Source organism: Capricornis sumatraensis, chromosome 12 (genome assembly GCF_032405125.1).
Source record: "Capricornis sumatraensis isolate serow.1 chromosome 12, serow.2, whole genome shotgun sequence".
Classification (NCBI taxonomy): Eukaryota; Metazoa; Chordata; class Mammalia; order Artiodactyla; family Bovidae; genus Capricornis; species Capricornis sumatraensis.
Window position 1 is genome coordinate 27,746,636 of NC_091080.1, and position 15,397 is coordinate 27,762,032.

Sequence of the window (15,397 nt, forward strand, 5' to 3'; positions counted from 1 at the left end):
ATTTCAACACCTAGTTCACAGTTTCTTCTCTCCTGTTCCATATTATGGAGAAGGCAATGGCACCCCACTCCAGTACTCTTGCCTGGAAAATCCCATGGACAGAGGAGCCTGGTGGGCTGCAGTCCATGGGGTCGCTAAGAATGGGACACGACTGAGCGACTTCACTTTCACTTTTCACTTTCATGCATTGGAGAAGGAAATGGCAACGCACTCCAGTGTTCTTGCCTGGAGAATCCCAGGGACGGGGGAGCCTGGTCTATGGGGTCACACAGAGTCAGACACAACTGAAGCGACTTAGCAGCAGCAGCAGCAGTTCCATATTAAGAAGACCTCCCGATTCCGTTTACTTGCTTCCTATTAAGCAAAGCCATTAGTCCAGGCCACGTGGTAAGACAACGTTATGTGCAAGATCTCCAGCTTAGTCCTCACGATTTCTCTTCATTCTTCCCCATCAACTCTACCAACTTTCCGCAAACACCACATCCCCCAAAGCACTCAACAATGTGGCCACTCTTGAATACAGGCCACATCCAAACCTCAGGGCTCATTTGGGTCAGCATTCTTTCATGATCACATAGTCAGGCCACGCTGATTCTCCCAGTTTATCAGCTCTGTCTTCTGTTCTTCTATAGCACTACATTCAATTCATCAGCCTCAACACACTATAGAAGGCCTTGAAGGAAAAAACCATGTGTTCCTAAATCCAAGCCCAGTGTCCAATACAAAGGGACATATGTATACAGCTACTTCAGTGCTATCCACGTTGTCACCCCGGGCTCCGGGCCTGCTTCCAACTCCAATGCCCCAGGACAGGAACTCTTCATGTGCTTCTCTCCATTCTTGTACACAGGCCTAAAAAGCCATGCTTAGAAATATAATAAGAACTCTAGTTCACATTATTGGGATTCCCTGGTGGCTCAGACAGTAGTCAACAGTCAGGTAATTAACTAATGCTCTGCTTTCAGAGTTTTTGCCAAAGGAAGCTATAGGAATATAGTTCCAATAAAATTTATTTTAAAAAGAATAATTATAAAACAAAAGAAACAAAGCACATTGTGTATCTCATTCTAGTTTAATGCTCCTTATAAAGTTGAATATGGCAAATAAGTCCATAGACTCAAAGGGAAAGAGCAATAAAATGAAAAATTTTATTAAACAATTCTAGAATCTAACACCAAGAAAAAATACACAGCACCATCAATAACAAATATTGATTAATGACCTATGTATGCTCAACAAGTAAAACTATGTCCTCTACTAATTAATCAAGTTACTTCTTACCATTCAAATCTAAAACACAGGTTCTGTCCTTACCTTTTTATCTGAAGTAATAAGTTTAAACGCTTCTGTTACTTGATGGACTGTGGCACCACCACCAACATCAAGAAAGTTAGCTGGAGTCCCTCCATGGAGTTTTATTATATCCATTGTAGCCATAGCCAAACCAGCACCGTTCACTATCAAGAGAGGAAAATGATTTGTGTAAGCGACAAACATAAAGAAAAGAAGATTAACCAATCCACCTCTAACGTAAGAACACGTGGTACCGAGACAGCCTATATTTCCGTCAAGGCCAATGTAGTTGAGATCTGCCTTAGCTGCATCTTTGTCCCTTTCATCTTCCTGGGTCCAGTCCTGCAGGTCAAAGATTTTCTTCTGTCGGTAAGCTGAATTAGCATCAAAATTGATCTTTGCATCCATACACAGCACTTTAAAGGAAAAAAAGAAGGTGATTTTAATTTCAAGATAGAAAAAAAAACTATACAGTAATCAAATTTTTTTACTTTAGGGGAAAAACACATTTTGTTACTTACTGAAAGTTTTTCAACTCATGTTCACAACTGATTCAAACTATCTCCTGAATAAGAATATGTGAGAATTTAAAACTGTCCCATCAAAGTTACTGCTTCTACATCTGTCCTAAGCAACAGATAAGGAAGAAAGAAAAACCTCACAAGCATTTAATGTTCTTTTTAATCACCAAGAAATAACAGTCCATGCTCTCAGCTAATTCCATTGCTTGGGTTCTGGGTCCCAACTCAAGGGCACTGTCACAGCAATTCTGCTTTTCCAGCACCATAAATTTCACTCCACTTTTCCATGGGCTAAATTAAACTGGCTTGCAAAAAAGGCTATCCTTTCCCCCACCTAATAAAAAGAAAGAAGAAACTCTTTTACCCGCTACCTCCCCGCTTACTCTCCTCTTCCTATACAGCATTATTCACAGAAAAAGTTAGCTGTTTAAATCTGGGGTCAGCAAACTATGGCCCATGGGCCAGAATCAGCCTGTGCTGGTTTTTTAATGGCCTGTGAGCTAACAAAGGGTTTTACACTTTTAAGAATAAAGTTATCAAGAAGAAAAAACAAAGGGTAAAGGAAGAAGGAGAAAAACAGCAGCAACTGAGACTATACACGGCCCACAAAGCCTGAAATACTTATTATCTGCCAATACCTGTGCTTAACTCACTGCACCAAGTTTTCCTCCTGCCATTCTCTTTTAAATTCACTCTAATCAATCTTTTACCTGCAGCGCTCTACCAAAACGGTCCTTACGAAGGGTAATTCTCTGACTTCATCTTTCAGTATTTTATCCCTTCCTTGCTCCAATCTAACTACAACATTGTCCTTACTCCTGAATGGATAGAGATGAAAAGAACCAAGCAGTTTCAGCTGCTGCCCAAAACAAGAGACAAAGTTTGGAGTCAGCCAAGTTAACTAACAACAACAAAAGCCAACCATTCTTTCAGAGGAAGAAGACAGAATTCAGCCTCCCAAAATGTCCAGTATAAAAATTACTACATCTCTTAAGAAACAGGAAAATGTAACCAATGGCAAAAAGGAAAAGCAGTCAAAAGAAATAAAACCCAAGATGACTCAAATTTTAAATTATCAGAGAACTGTGAAACAGCTTTTTTAAACATGTTTAAAATGACATAAAGGAAAATATGTTCATAATAAAGCACTAGATTAGAAATATCATCAGAAAATAAAACTATGAAACGAACCATATTGGAAATCTAAACTGAAAAGTACAAGATGTGAAATCACTGGTAAATGATAATATATGTTTCTCATATGCTTCAGATCCCTTGCATTTTCATAATCACTTACAAATTTATAAATTGTGGCATATCTATATATGTTTCTTATATGCTTCAGATCCCTTGTATTTTCATAATCACAAATTTATAAATTGTGGCATATCTATATACGACAGGATTACAAACATTAAAGTAAATGTTTTAGAAGAATATTTCAGTAAACACAAAAAGTGCTTGAGGTACGTCCCCCCAAAAATCTGCATATAACTTTATAGACAGCCCTCCATATCTGTAGCTTTGCATCCACAGATGCAACCAACTACAGACTGTGTAGTACTGCTGTACATAGTTACTGGGAAAAAAAAATCTGTATATAAGTGGACCCTCACAGTTCAAACGCATGTTTTTCAATGATCAATTGTGTATCTATTTTTTTTTAATGAGGATTACATGGATTACATTACTAAGGAACGAATCCTTACTAGGCCTCCAAGGCATACAAACTCAAGAAGATCAAGACAGGTTCACTAAGTTGAGGGTGATTCTCCAATAAACACAACCTGGGGTGAAATACTTAGGAAGCACATTTCCTAGGCCTGAGCTCTGTAACAGTCAGTAGAACCAGCCACTGACAACTCTGCTAACTAAGCAAGGGTATTTGTAATAGCAGCAAACAGAGCCCACGCTCAATTCATAGTGTTCAAAAGAGGGAAAGCTTTTAAGAGATGTACATATGGTTTTTCACCCCTATAAATCAAAAATACCAAATTAATTGCCAAAATCACTAGGCCAAAATTAATTTCCTGCTCAAAGATTTCTCTCAACTGATTTAAAGTCCACAAGTAAAATAATCACCCGGCATCCTGGTAAGACTAAAATCAATCCACTCTCCTTTATTCAGCTTTCGCTGAGTCCCTGCCACGTGCTCTGCTGTGCTTAGTCACTTAGTCATGTCCACTCTTTACAACCCCATGGACTAGCCCACCAGGTTCCTTTGTCCATGTGGATTTTCCAGGCATGAATACCAGAGTGGGTTGCCATGCCCTCCTTCAGGGAATCTTCCCAACCCAGGGATTGAACCCAGGTCTCTCCACATTACAGGCAGATTCTTTACTGTCTGAGCCACCAGGGAAGCCTGAGTTTCTGCCATGACCCTTCATAAAGCGAAGTACATGGTTCTGAGAAATAACTGTGCCTGAGATCACTGTTCCTGGCAGTGGGAATGGCCTGGGTTTGGTTTTTTTTTTTCCAAATTTGGTAATGGAGAGTCAAAGCTGTGATAAACTTATATGTATTATTAACCTTTTGTACACCATTAGAATTGAGGTCCATAAGAGATGTGAAATTCAAATAATGCAACTTCTGAGACTACAGAGAAACTCGACCTATTCCTATGGGAAAAAAAAAAAATCCAAACTGCCCTGGCTGAAAGAATTTAAACTGTATCTAGAATTCACAGCCTCTTGTTCAATGAAATAGTCAAGAAATTAGCAAGAACATTAATTTCTTTGAATTTCTAACTCAGATAAAAGGATCTGACTTGGGACTTCAGTTCTCTAGGTCCTCTGGACTTGATCACATTTGTGTCTTTATGTCTCAGGTGTGTCTTTATGCAGTTTACTATTAAAGTATTTCAGGGAATTTTAATGCTATATAATCTAATCTCACCCATGAACTTCTGACACTCCAATAGACGACTGGACATAATCTGGAATCAGAAACAGAAAAGAGTAAATTTCCAGAATTAAGCCTAATACCTTCTTAAATGGCTGACACTGGTATACTGTTTTTGACCCATTTTGGAAATTTCTGGGGGTAAAAATTCAAACTACCTATAGGGGAACCCATAACATCCAAAGGAACAACGGCTGGGACTGGAATGACAGCCTCAAAATCAGAACAAGACTGCAAACAGACAGCTAATCTCTCTCCCTCAAAATTTCCACTTCCACGCTGATAGATCACAGGCTTGATGGCTGAGCTCAGTGGGTAAAGAAAATACTGTGGAATGTTTGGGAGCAGGTGAGCAAATCCCCCACTCTGGATGTTTCCTTTCACATCCAAACGGCTCACTTAGTGTAACATCTGTCTTATCACTGCCTCTTTACTTACTTCTTCCCAGAGGAAGGGAAGTAAATTAACTGTCTAGTTAATCTAGATATTATAAACCCAGACATGCATAATTTAGCTCAATCTTTCTTCCTTTTGGGAGTAAGCTTCCCACAGGGAACAAGCATTTCCAACTGCTATTTCCAAGGCATAGCCTATCCCTGAAAGGACTGCCCTGTTAAAGCCTCATATGTAAATAGACTTATTAAGTCTGTCTAATTGTAATTTAGCTGTCAGATCCATTTTAATTAGAACTCAGGCAGGGAAAATGGGTAGTCACTGGAAGATCTCTCAGAAACCCCAATGATAGCAATGGTATGTCAAGCTATTTAAGCAATTCTATTCAAATACATATGTGTATTTTTATATTACCCTATGTTTTCAGAGCATTACTAGGAAAGTAAGTCTACAGTCTACAAGCTTGCATCTTAAAAATTATTCAAACAATTAAACCAGTACAAATTAACAGGTATACTTCAATTCTATGCAGCAGATATGTTCCAAAAGAACTGTGCACAAAGGAAATAATTCCAAATTTAGTCATTCAAAATGTCCTTAAACAACTATTTTAGGGAATACTATGATAAATTCCCCAAATGTATATACTATCTTGTCATATGGTAGCTTAGTACAAAAGGAGATAAATATCTTTATTTCCCATTTTTTTAAATATTACTTTCAAAACTCAGTATGTACCTCATAAATAAAACATATCAATCTGTAGATGTTTAGAACTACCCAGAGTACACTGATCTGAAGCCTCCATTCAAAATACATAAAAGAAGGTACTGTGAGAAACGTAGATGTGTTAACAGAGCCTGAGCTTGAGCTCGTCTGTAAAATAAGCCCTTCTCTCCACTCCCACTGCCTCTGTTACCTTCTGTTTGGACTGCTACTAAGCTTCTCAGCCTACAAGACTGCTGTTGTTTAGTCGATAGGTCGTGCAACCCCATGGATTTTAGCCTGTCAGGCCCCTCTGTCCATGTAATTTCCCAGGCAAGAATACTGGAGTGTATTGCCATTTCCTTCTCCAGGGGATCTTTCTCACCCAGGAATTGAACCTGGGCTCCCGGCTCAGTGGTAAAAAATCTGCCTGCCAATGCAGGAGACTCAGGAGATGTGGGTTCAATCCCTTGGTCAAGAAGATCCCCTGGAGAAGGAAATGGCAACCCACTCCAGTATTCTTGCCTGGGAAATCATGGACAGGAGAGCCTGGTGGGGGTCTACAGTCCATGGGGTCACAAAGAATTGGACTGAGCACACAGCACACATATTCTCCCACACTGGTAGGCAGATTCTTTACCACTGAGCCACCAGGGAAGTACCAGCCTAAAAGATTACCCCAACAGCTAACCCCTTACTACTCCAATACTGCTGATAGACTACTCTCTACCCAAAATATCCCTGTCATACAACTGTCATATCTAAGAGTACAAATTCTGCAGGGGACTATTTGGATTCACAGTCCAGTGCCGGGAGCCAACGTGAGGAATCCCACCTGTGACAAGGTCATGCGGCAGAGATCTGATGGGCAAGGTCGAGTCAGATCTCAGGTTTTCCCCTGGTATTTCCTGAGCGAGTACCCCCCAAAATAAGAATATGCCTGCCTGGAAAGAGTCATCTCAAGGCTTTAGTCTTCTGCATTTGAAAGGGTGTTTCAATCCAAAAACCCCTCTGATGGCTTTTTAGCCTGCCTGCAGGACTCGTACAGCTGCGCATGTGATTGTTTGAGGCCTCCTGACTGCAGGAGGCACAGGAAGCTTAAAACATCCTAGGAATGTAGGGGCTTCCGAGAAGTCAAAATCATTAGAATAGGACTGAGTAAGGGTTTCATTTGTTGAGCCAATACTTGCTGCCAAATTTTCATATCTTTTACTTGTTGATAATAGTTGGTATATAGAAAAAACAAGTAGCAATATTAGATCTTTGAGTTAAGTACCTTCTTTGTTATAACCCACTGCGCCTTTGTTCTATAGAGACGTAACTTTAGTGCTTTAAGGAGATGCAGATTAAAGAAAAACACTTCAGGGGAAACAAAATTAACATTCATTAAGGAAGAGAGCCAAAAAGTGTTAGCAAGCCTCTCGGCTAGAAGATAATGTAAATCACCTGAGACCTTTTGTATACAAAAAGATATACAGAAAGAGTCTGGGCTGCTAAGGCTACATAATTTTGTATTACCCATTGATCTCTATGTATAATCAAAAGTATAAAAGGCCTTGAAGGAAAATAGAGGGGGGGCCAGTCATTGGAAGGACTGGTTTCCCCTGTGTCTCCTCTTTACTCTAATTTCAGGCTGAATTCCCATCTGGGGCGGGGAGGCTCACCATGTCGACTTACTTGTCCCCCGTAAGAGAGCCCAAGGCGGGGCACTCTCCGATATTCAAACGGGCGCCGGTGGCCTAACGGAGATGGTGCAAGTTCCTCGTCTGGAACTTTATTGGTTTTCCATGTAAACCAAGTTAATCAGCCTCTTTTCTCCACTTAATTTTCCTACTATACTATTTCTTCCTAATCTAATCTTATATTAATAAATAAATAAGTCTTTCCTCGCCAACGCCGTCCCCGCTTCGAATTCCCTGGATCCACCGGGGCTGGCCCCTGGCAGTCCAGCTCTACCATTAGCCATGTGTCCCTGGGTAAGTCACTTAAACCTCTTGATAACTCAGTTTCCTGCCCTATAAAGTAAGAAGAGTAATAGTACCTACCTTGCCAGAACTGTTATAAACATCTAATGAACTACAGGGTCTATATTTGAAAAGCTATTACAATAGTGCCTGGCACAAAGTATTTCTATGTTTTTGTTTATACAGGGAAAATATTTTTAAAAAAAGAAAAAACTTTACTGTAGGAAACTAAATTATACTTAAAATGTCTCTTTTGTACGGTCAAAATTCAAAACTATATACTATGAAAGAAGAAATTGGAAACAAACCAAAACATGGGAGACAAGCTGAAACACAGTAGAGATATTTTTCACAGACTAAGGAAAACAAATAAAATGACAGAATTAAAATCAACAAATGAAGAACAAAATCAAAAGCCTCTGTATAGCAGCAATAAACAGTAAGAAAATACAATGGCAGAAAAAAATCCTATTCAAAATAGCAATAAAAAATATATTTCTACAAATAAATCTAAAAAGAAATACCTTCCAAAAGATGCCTTATTTTAAAAAATATGAATGAAAAAAAACTGTATTTCTAGTTGGAAAACCTGACTTCTAGAAAGATGTCAATTTTCCCCCAAGAATTTATAGGGATGATACAATTCCAATAAAATTCTAGCATGATTGGTTTTGAAACATGAAGAAAAGATACTAAAGGTTGCCTAGCAATAGGAATTAGTAATTTGACATCCAAGTACCAAATGCAGGACTAAAGGCTTTAAGGAATCTGAGAAGCTCTAAACCACATGAAAGTTTAGACTTCTACAGTGCATATGCACACGCACCCATGGGAACACTGGTTCGATTCCTCAGTGAGTGTTACTCACTTTCATACAATTTCACTGCATTTCTTAAAATTGGTCCTTGACCCACAATGGGTTAAGTAATGCCAATCTAAAAGAATAAATAGGTTAAGAACTGTCTCCCTAAAAAAAAAGGGGGAAAAAAGTTTTATACAGATTCTCCTACACAAATTATTAAAATTTCATTTTAAAAATGTGTATCAGCCCTCACTCTTTAAAAAGTTTAACTATTTTAGTTTTATAAACTACCTCTATAATCAAAAGAGAATTTACTCCTTTGTCTTTATATAATCTTATAAATGACCACCTAAAAATTGATTTCTACAATAATAAACAGAACTCATTAGAAGTACAAAAGTGAAAGAGTTATACAAATGCTTAAGGGGATTAGAAATATCCAAAGAAATGTGAAATAAAATCTAACAAATCACAGCAAGAGAAGCAATTAACATGAAATATCAAGAAAAACTTAGGCTACAATAAAGCAGCTTATATTTTTAGAATATCTATACAGGGAAGGGATGATAATTCAAAATCTGACTTGCCTTTTAAACACATATAAAAGGAAAGCTGTCAAAGTGATAAGCTAATCTTTTTTCCCTAATATTAAAAGGATTCCAGTATCAAAATATACTCTTTGTACAAAAAGAATCATGTCTCTAAAGTCTGAAACCTGGGGAGATTAAAATGGCTAATTACCCCAAACTATAACTATCCACTTCATGGGAAATAGATGGGGAAACAGCGGAAACAGTATCAGACATTATTTTTGGGGGGCTCCAAAATCACTGCAGATGGTGATTGCAGCTATGAAATTCAAAGACACTTACTCCTTGGAAGAAAAGTTATGACCAACCTAGATAGCATATTCAAAAGCAGAGACATTACTTTGCCAACAAAGGTCCATCTAGTCAAGGCTATGGTTTTCCCTGTGGTCATGTATGGATGTGAGAGTTGGACTGTGAAGAAGGCTGAGCACCGAAGAATTGATGCGTTTGAACTGTGGTGTTGGAGAAGACTCTTGAGAGTCCCTTGGACTGCAAGGAGATCCAACCAGTCCATTCTGAAGGAGATCGGCCCTGGGATTTCTTTGGAAGGAATGATGCTAAAGCTGATACTCCAGTACTTTGGCCACCTCATGCGAAGAGTTGACTCATTGGAAAAGACTCTGATGCTGGGAGGGATTGGGGCCAGGAGGAGAAGGGGATGACAGAGGATGAGATGGCTGGATGGCATCACCGACTCAATGGATGTGAGTCTGAGTAAACTCCAGGAGTTGGTGATGGACAGGGAGGTCTGGCGTGCTGTGATTCATGGGGTCGCCAAGAGTTGGACACGACTGAGCGACTGAACTGAACTGAACTGATAACTATCCACTACAGCGCTAAATACTCTAATCCAACACTGCCCACCAGAACTTTTTGCAAGAATGAAATTGTTCTGTATGTGTGTTAATGCACTAACCACATGGGGCTACAGAGCACCTGAAATGTAACGAGTGCAACTGAGAAATATTTAAATCTTATACCATTTCATTTTAACTGCCACATGTGACTGTTAGCTGGCATACAGTACAGCTTTAATCCCTCTGTGTGTAAATATATAAAGTGTTTGTTTAATGTGTCTCTTTGTTCACGTTCATGCTTTTCAAACGTTCACATTCACTCTTTTCATTATAAAACAAGTTTCTACATAGGAATGAGTTCACTTCCTTATGAGTTCAATTCCTCAGTGAAGCATATGATAGGGGCTAAACAGATAATCAATGTTTGATGAAAGAAGATACTTTACCAGCTCCATCTGAATCCTCTACCATTGGATTTATTTCTACCATGGTTGCATCATATTTCAGAAAAAGGTCATAAAGCTTGATCATGTTTTCTGCTGCAGAATCCACAATACTGGCTGGAAATCCCATCTTCTCTGCAAGCTGAAAGCAATATGTCTCTTTATTATAGGAATGCTGCATAACATCCAATCAACATTAAATTGTTACAAATAAATAACCTTGTAGTTTATTATTTAAATAATAAGCATGAATCACTTATGATCAAATATTAATCACTATTATCAATAAATGGTTAAACAAAACTATGCAAAATCCTCACAAAGCAGGTAGTATGCCCATTTTACAAAGAAAGAGATTTCGAGAGGTCAAGTGACTTGCCATTCAACTCAATTCCTGTTCTCATGTTTATCCCATAGCCTCCATACTGCTACTGAGCCTTACTGCGAACCTAAACTGAAAAAAGAGGCTTATATTTTATTAAAACTACATATAAAAGGTAGACTACTAATCTCACTGGTCTAAAAACAATGGTCAAAATACTAACCCTATTTTACCTTTTAGGTAATTTATGAAGAGTGTCTGCTGCTGCTGCTGCTGCTAAATGGCTTCAGTCATTTCTGACTCTGTGCGACCCCACAGACGGCAGCCCACCAGGCTCCCCTGTCCCTGGGATTCTCCAGGCAAGAACACTGGAGTGGGTTGCCATTTCCTTCTCCAATGCATGAAAGTGAAAAGTGAAAGTGAAGTCGCTCAGCCGTGTCCAACTCTTACCGACCCCATGGACTGCAGCCTACCAGACTCCTCCGTCCATGTGATTTTCCAGGCAAGAGTACTGGGGTGGGGTGCCATTGCCTTCTCTGATCAAGAGTGTCTACATTCAGTAAAATGACTAGTAAAATGAGTATCATCTTATTCATTCAAAAATCTGCTGCTGCTGCTGAGTCACTTCAGTCGTGTCCAGCTCTGTGCGACCCCATAGATGGCAACCCACCAGGCTCCCCCGTCCCTAGGATTCTCCAGGCAAGAACACTGGAGTGGGCTGCCATTTCCTTCTCCAATGCATGAAAGTGAAAAGTGAAAGTGAAGTCGCTCAGTCGTGTTCGACTCTTTGCAACCCCATGGACTGCAGCCCACGAGGCTCCTCCATCCATGGGACTTTCCAGGCAAGAGTACTGAGTACCTAATAAATGCTAGATTCAAAAGATATCTTAAACCTAAACTTCCCTGGTGCCTCGGCTAGTAAAGAATCTGCCTGCAATAAGGGAGATCTGGGTTCGATCCCTGAATTGGGAAGATCCCCTGGAGAAGGGAAAGATTACCCACTCCAGTATTATGGCCTGGAGAATTTCATGGACTATGTATAGTCCATGCGGTCACAAAGAGTCAGACATGACTGAGCGACTTTCACTTCAAGCTTCTAATCTAGTAGAAGAGTTCACAGTCTTGAGCAAAGATTTCTTGCTAAATATACCTGAAGAGCTTTTTAAAAAATACATACACCAAGGTCTCAACCCAGAGGCTGTGGTTCACAAGTTCTACAGGCGATCAAGTATCTATAATTTTTTAAAGTTTTATAAGCAATTTTGACCCTACAGAAGAAGCTACATGTATGGAAGTTACATGTCTCTTTTTTTAATCCTAAATGCCACAGCTGCTCAGAAACCCTCTGGAGGAGTTTTCTCCTGTTTTCCAATTGTTATCTAAAACTACAATACATTTAACTTTTAATAATAGAAAATATTAAATTCTTTGAAAGTGAATGTGATTCTGCAAGAAGTCAAATGCAAACAATTAAATACAAATAAAATAAAGTGGATGATCTAATTGAGAAATGCCATTTGGGGTTAAGACATTTCAAAAAAAAAAAACAGTAAGAAGAATTAAAAGTACCATTTCATTTAGAAAGATTTCAGAGGTCACAATCTACTGTTTTAAATTTAAACATCTGAAAACTGCAAAAAAAATCTGATCAGCCTAGTATGACATCAGTTTGTCTCACATTATACCGAGTAAAATTTCCGTTCATCCATCACTCAAAAAACTACAAACTTAGTACACTATTCCTTCAAATATTGTTGTAAATCAAATGTTTTCTCTCTCATCTAAATTCAAGACTCTAGTTACCACTCTCATATAACTATCTAATGAGTCAAATCTCTGTCCCCTTTAAACATTTATACCACTCACTTGCCTAAATGATTTGCTTCACGCTTTATCGGGGAGGTGTCTGTATCAGTCAAAATTCCTGCTCTACTGTACTTCAATACCATTAGCTTCGTTTGACAGTTTCCTGATAAGAGATGTTAATTTCATTCAAACTTTAATAAACTTCTTTTTAAAATGGGTCACTTATTTCTTATATATAAACAATTTAATAGCAATATTACAAACATTACCAAGCAACTCTCACACACCATAATTAACTTCATACTTAAGTTTTTGTCTTGGAGAGCTCTTTTTGAGGGGGGAATGTATTGAGAGGCACAGGCACACAAGGATGTATAGAAAACTAGTGTAATTGCAGGCAAAATTTATTGTGCATGTGAATACACTGAGAGAAAGCCCACAGCTTTAATCAGATTCTTAAAAGCACCCGTAAAACCCCCAAAATAAAATCACTGATCTATCATAGGGATATATGAGACAGTGTCCCTACCATTCCATATAGTGTATAGGAAATAAAGGGGGGACAGGAACATATTAAATGCCACCATGCAGATGTAAAATCCAGAGTATCACTCCAGGTTCTTCAACAAATGAAAGAAAATGGATGAAGAAAGTGAAGAAAAGGAAACCTACAAGCTATTAACAGAAGAAGACCTATGACACCTATTAACCAACTGCAATGAAGGAACTTATGTGGATCCCAACTCAGATTCTAAAAGAAAAAAAAAAAAACAAACACGAGACAACTAGGGAACTGGAATGACTGGGTAAGAGACAATACTGAGTTTACTAGGTATCGCTATGGTACGTATAGTGGCTCTTCTAAAAGAATCCTTATCTTTAAAATGTTTTCAGAAGTTTTATCAAGCACTTCACTTACATAAAGTTAATTCTCTTTAAGTGTTGCAATTATCCAATTAAAAGCTAGAAATGTTTCAAAACACAACATACCCGGACAGCTTGTTCCTTTTTGATGCCTTCTACAATATCGATAGGCTCTTTAACTATGGCCTCAGGAGTCTCAGCAGCAACATCTTCAATGTTGACACCACCGTGAGAACTTCCTATTAATACAGGACCCTAGCAGGAAGGGAAACAGAAAAAACATCTAGATTTTATTTTGGGCTCATCAATAAAATCTTAAAATCTATTTATGCATACTATCAAACTTATACATCTGTCACTTCCCACTATTTTTAAACCCCCTTGAGAATTTATCCTTGCATCTCCTACAGTGTTCTGCTAAACATTCAATTGAAATAATGGAAAGGCGGAGGAAGACACTGTCTTACCTGTGAGGGGAAAAGGATTAAAAATGTATACAATGTATACCAAAGAATATAAATATACACGTGTATGTGAAATATAACCTCTACATTTCTCACAAGAATTGCAGGGACATTAAAGTATTGTTTAAAGAACATTTAAAAAATAATAGAAATAGTTTACTGATACTTAAAAGGGAAAATCTAATAAACAAACATCTGATTTATAATCTCTAGGCTATTGGAGCTCAGTGAAAAAAAAGCTGCTGCTACTGCTACTAAGTTGCTTTAGTCATGTCCGACTCTGTGCGAACCCAGAGACGGCAGCCCACGAGGCTCCCCTGTCCCTGGGATTCTCCAGGCCAAGAACACTGGAGTGGGTTGCCATTTCCTTCTCCAATGCATGAAAGTGAAAACTGAAAATGAAGTCATTCAGTCATGTCCAACTCTTCGCGACCCCATGGACTGCAGCCCACCAGGTTCCTCCATCCGTGGGATTTTCCAGGCAAGAGTACTGGAGTGGGTTGCCACTGCCTTTTCCGAAAAAGAAAGCTTTCTACCTTCAAAGAAGAGCTCCAGCTATTATCATGAAGAATATAATAAGACATAAAGACTAACCAATTAACTTTGAAGTCTCCTAAGATCAGTTAAGGAAAAAACCTTGAAGCAAAATTATCTAATAGATTTACCAATCTATGGACAATACTGGAAATAATCTTAATATGCAAAAATAGGAAATGGTAAAAACATACTGAAGATTATTTAATGCTTCTGGAAAGGAAAATGATTCAGTAGTTTAATCTGGGGGAAAAAAGGTACAAAACCCTAGATTCTGTACTCAATTTTTTTTTTAACATAAAGTGTGTTTATATGTGCACCCTCCCACCATTCACAGACACACAAAAAGATAAAAAATAAAACATTAAGTAAGACTTCTATTATTTTGTTATTTGTGTCACTATTTGGTGACTGAACAACAACATTTTCTAAAAAAAGAAAATTTCTACAGTGAATACATGATTCTTAATTCAGGAAAGAAAAAAATGAACCTAAAGACTAATTTCACTTTTCTACCCCAGCATCTAAATGTCTCAGTAACAAATTCATTTCAAGATATAAAGTAAAGAAATAATATTATTGGGTTGGCCAAAATCTTTGTCTGGTTTTTAAAGTAAAAATAAAAGGCACATTTGATCTCTATCCAACTGGTCTACTCAACCAAGCAGCACTGTCCAGTGAAAAATATCCAGCACAAAACTTCACAAACCATTTTTGACTAACTCACCCTGTCACAGCACCTTATGCATACACTGCACAAATCTTTTTTGTGTATTTCAGTTGCATTATTACTTTCTTGAAACAATAAACCATAATATGCCAAAAACATTGCTTTTTTTCTTCCATCTTCAATATTAAAATAGCTATACAAAAATTCACCAATTGTGATTTTATTAAAAGCTCACTGATCTGACAGCTGTCACAACACATCTAACAAAAGTGTTTCAAATGAAATTAAAAACAACTAAGCCACTGGAGAAGGGGATGGCAAGCCACTT

At 38.2% G+C, this 15,397-nt stretch overlaps 1 protein-coding gene across 1 annotated transcript in view; it reads right to left on the reverse strand.

Annotated features, from left to right (window-relative positions):
* The window catches only part of SUCLA2 (succinate-CoA ligase ADP-forming subunit beta), a 58,671-nt gene that overhangs the window by 8,118 nt on the left and 35,156 nt on the right, over window positions 1-15,397 (reverse strand). Inside the window, exons 5-8 of the mRNA XM_068984520.1 lie at window positions 13,528-13,656; window positions 10,413-10,551; window positions 1,548-1,709; window positions 1,315-1,457 (exon numbers count right to left, since the gene is read on the reverse strand). Of these exons, the coding sequence (XP_068840621.1) occupies window positions 1,315-1,457; window positions 1,548-1,709; window positions 10,413-10,551; window positions 13,528-13,656 (573 nt within the window). The remainder of the gene's footprint in view (window positions 1-1,314; window positions 1,458-1,547; window positions 1,710-10,412; window positions 10,552-13,527; window positions 13,657-15,397) is intronic.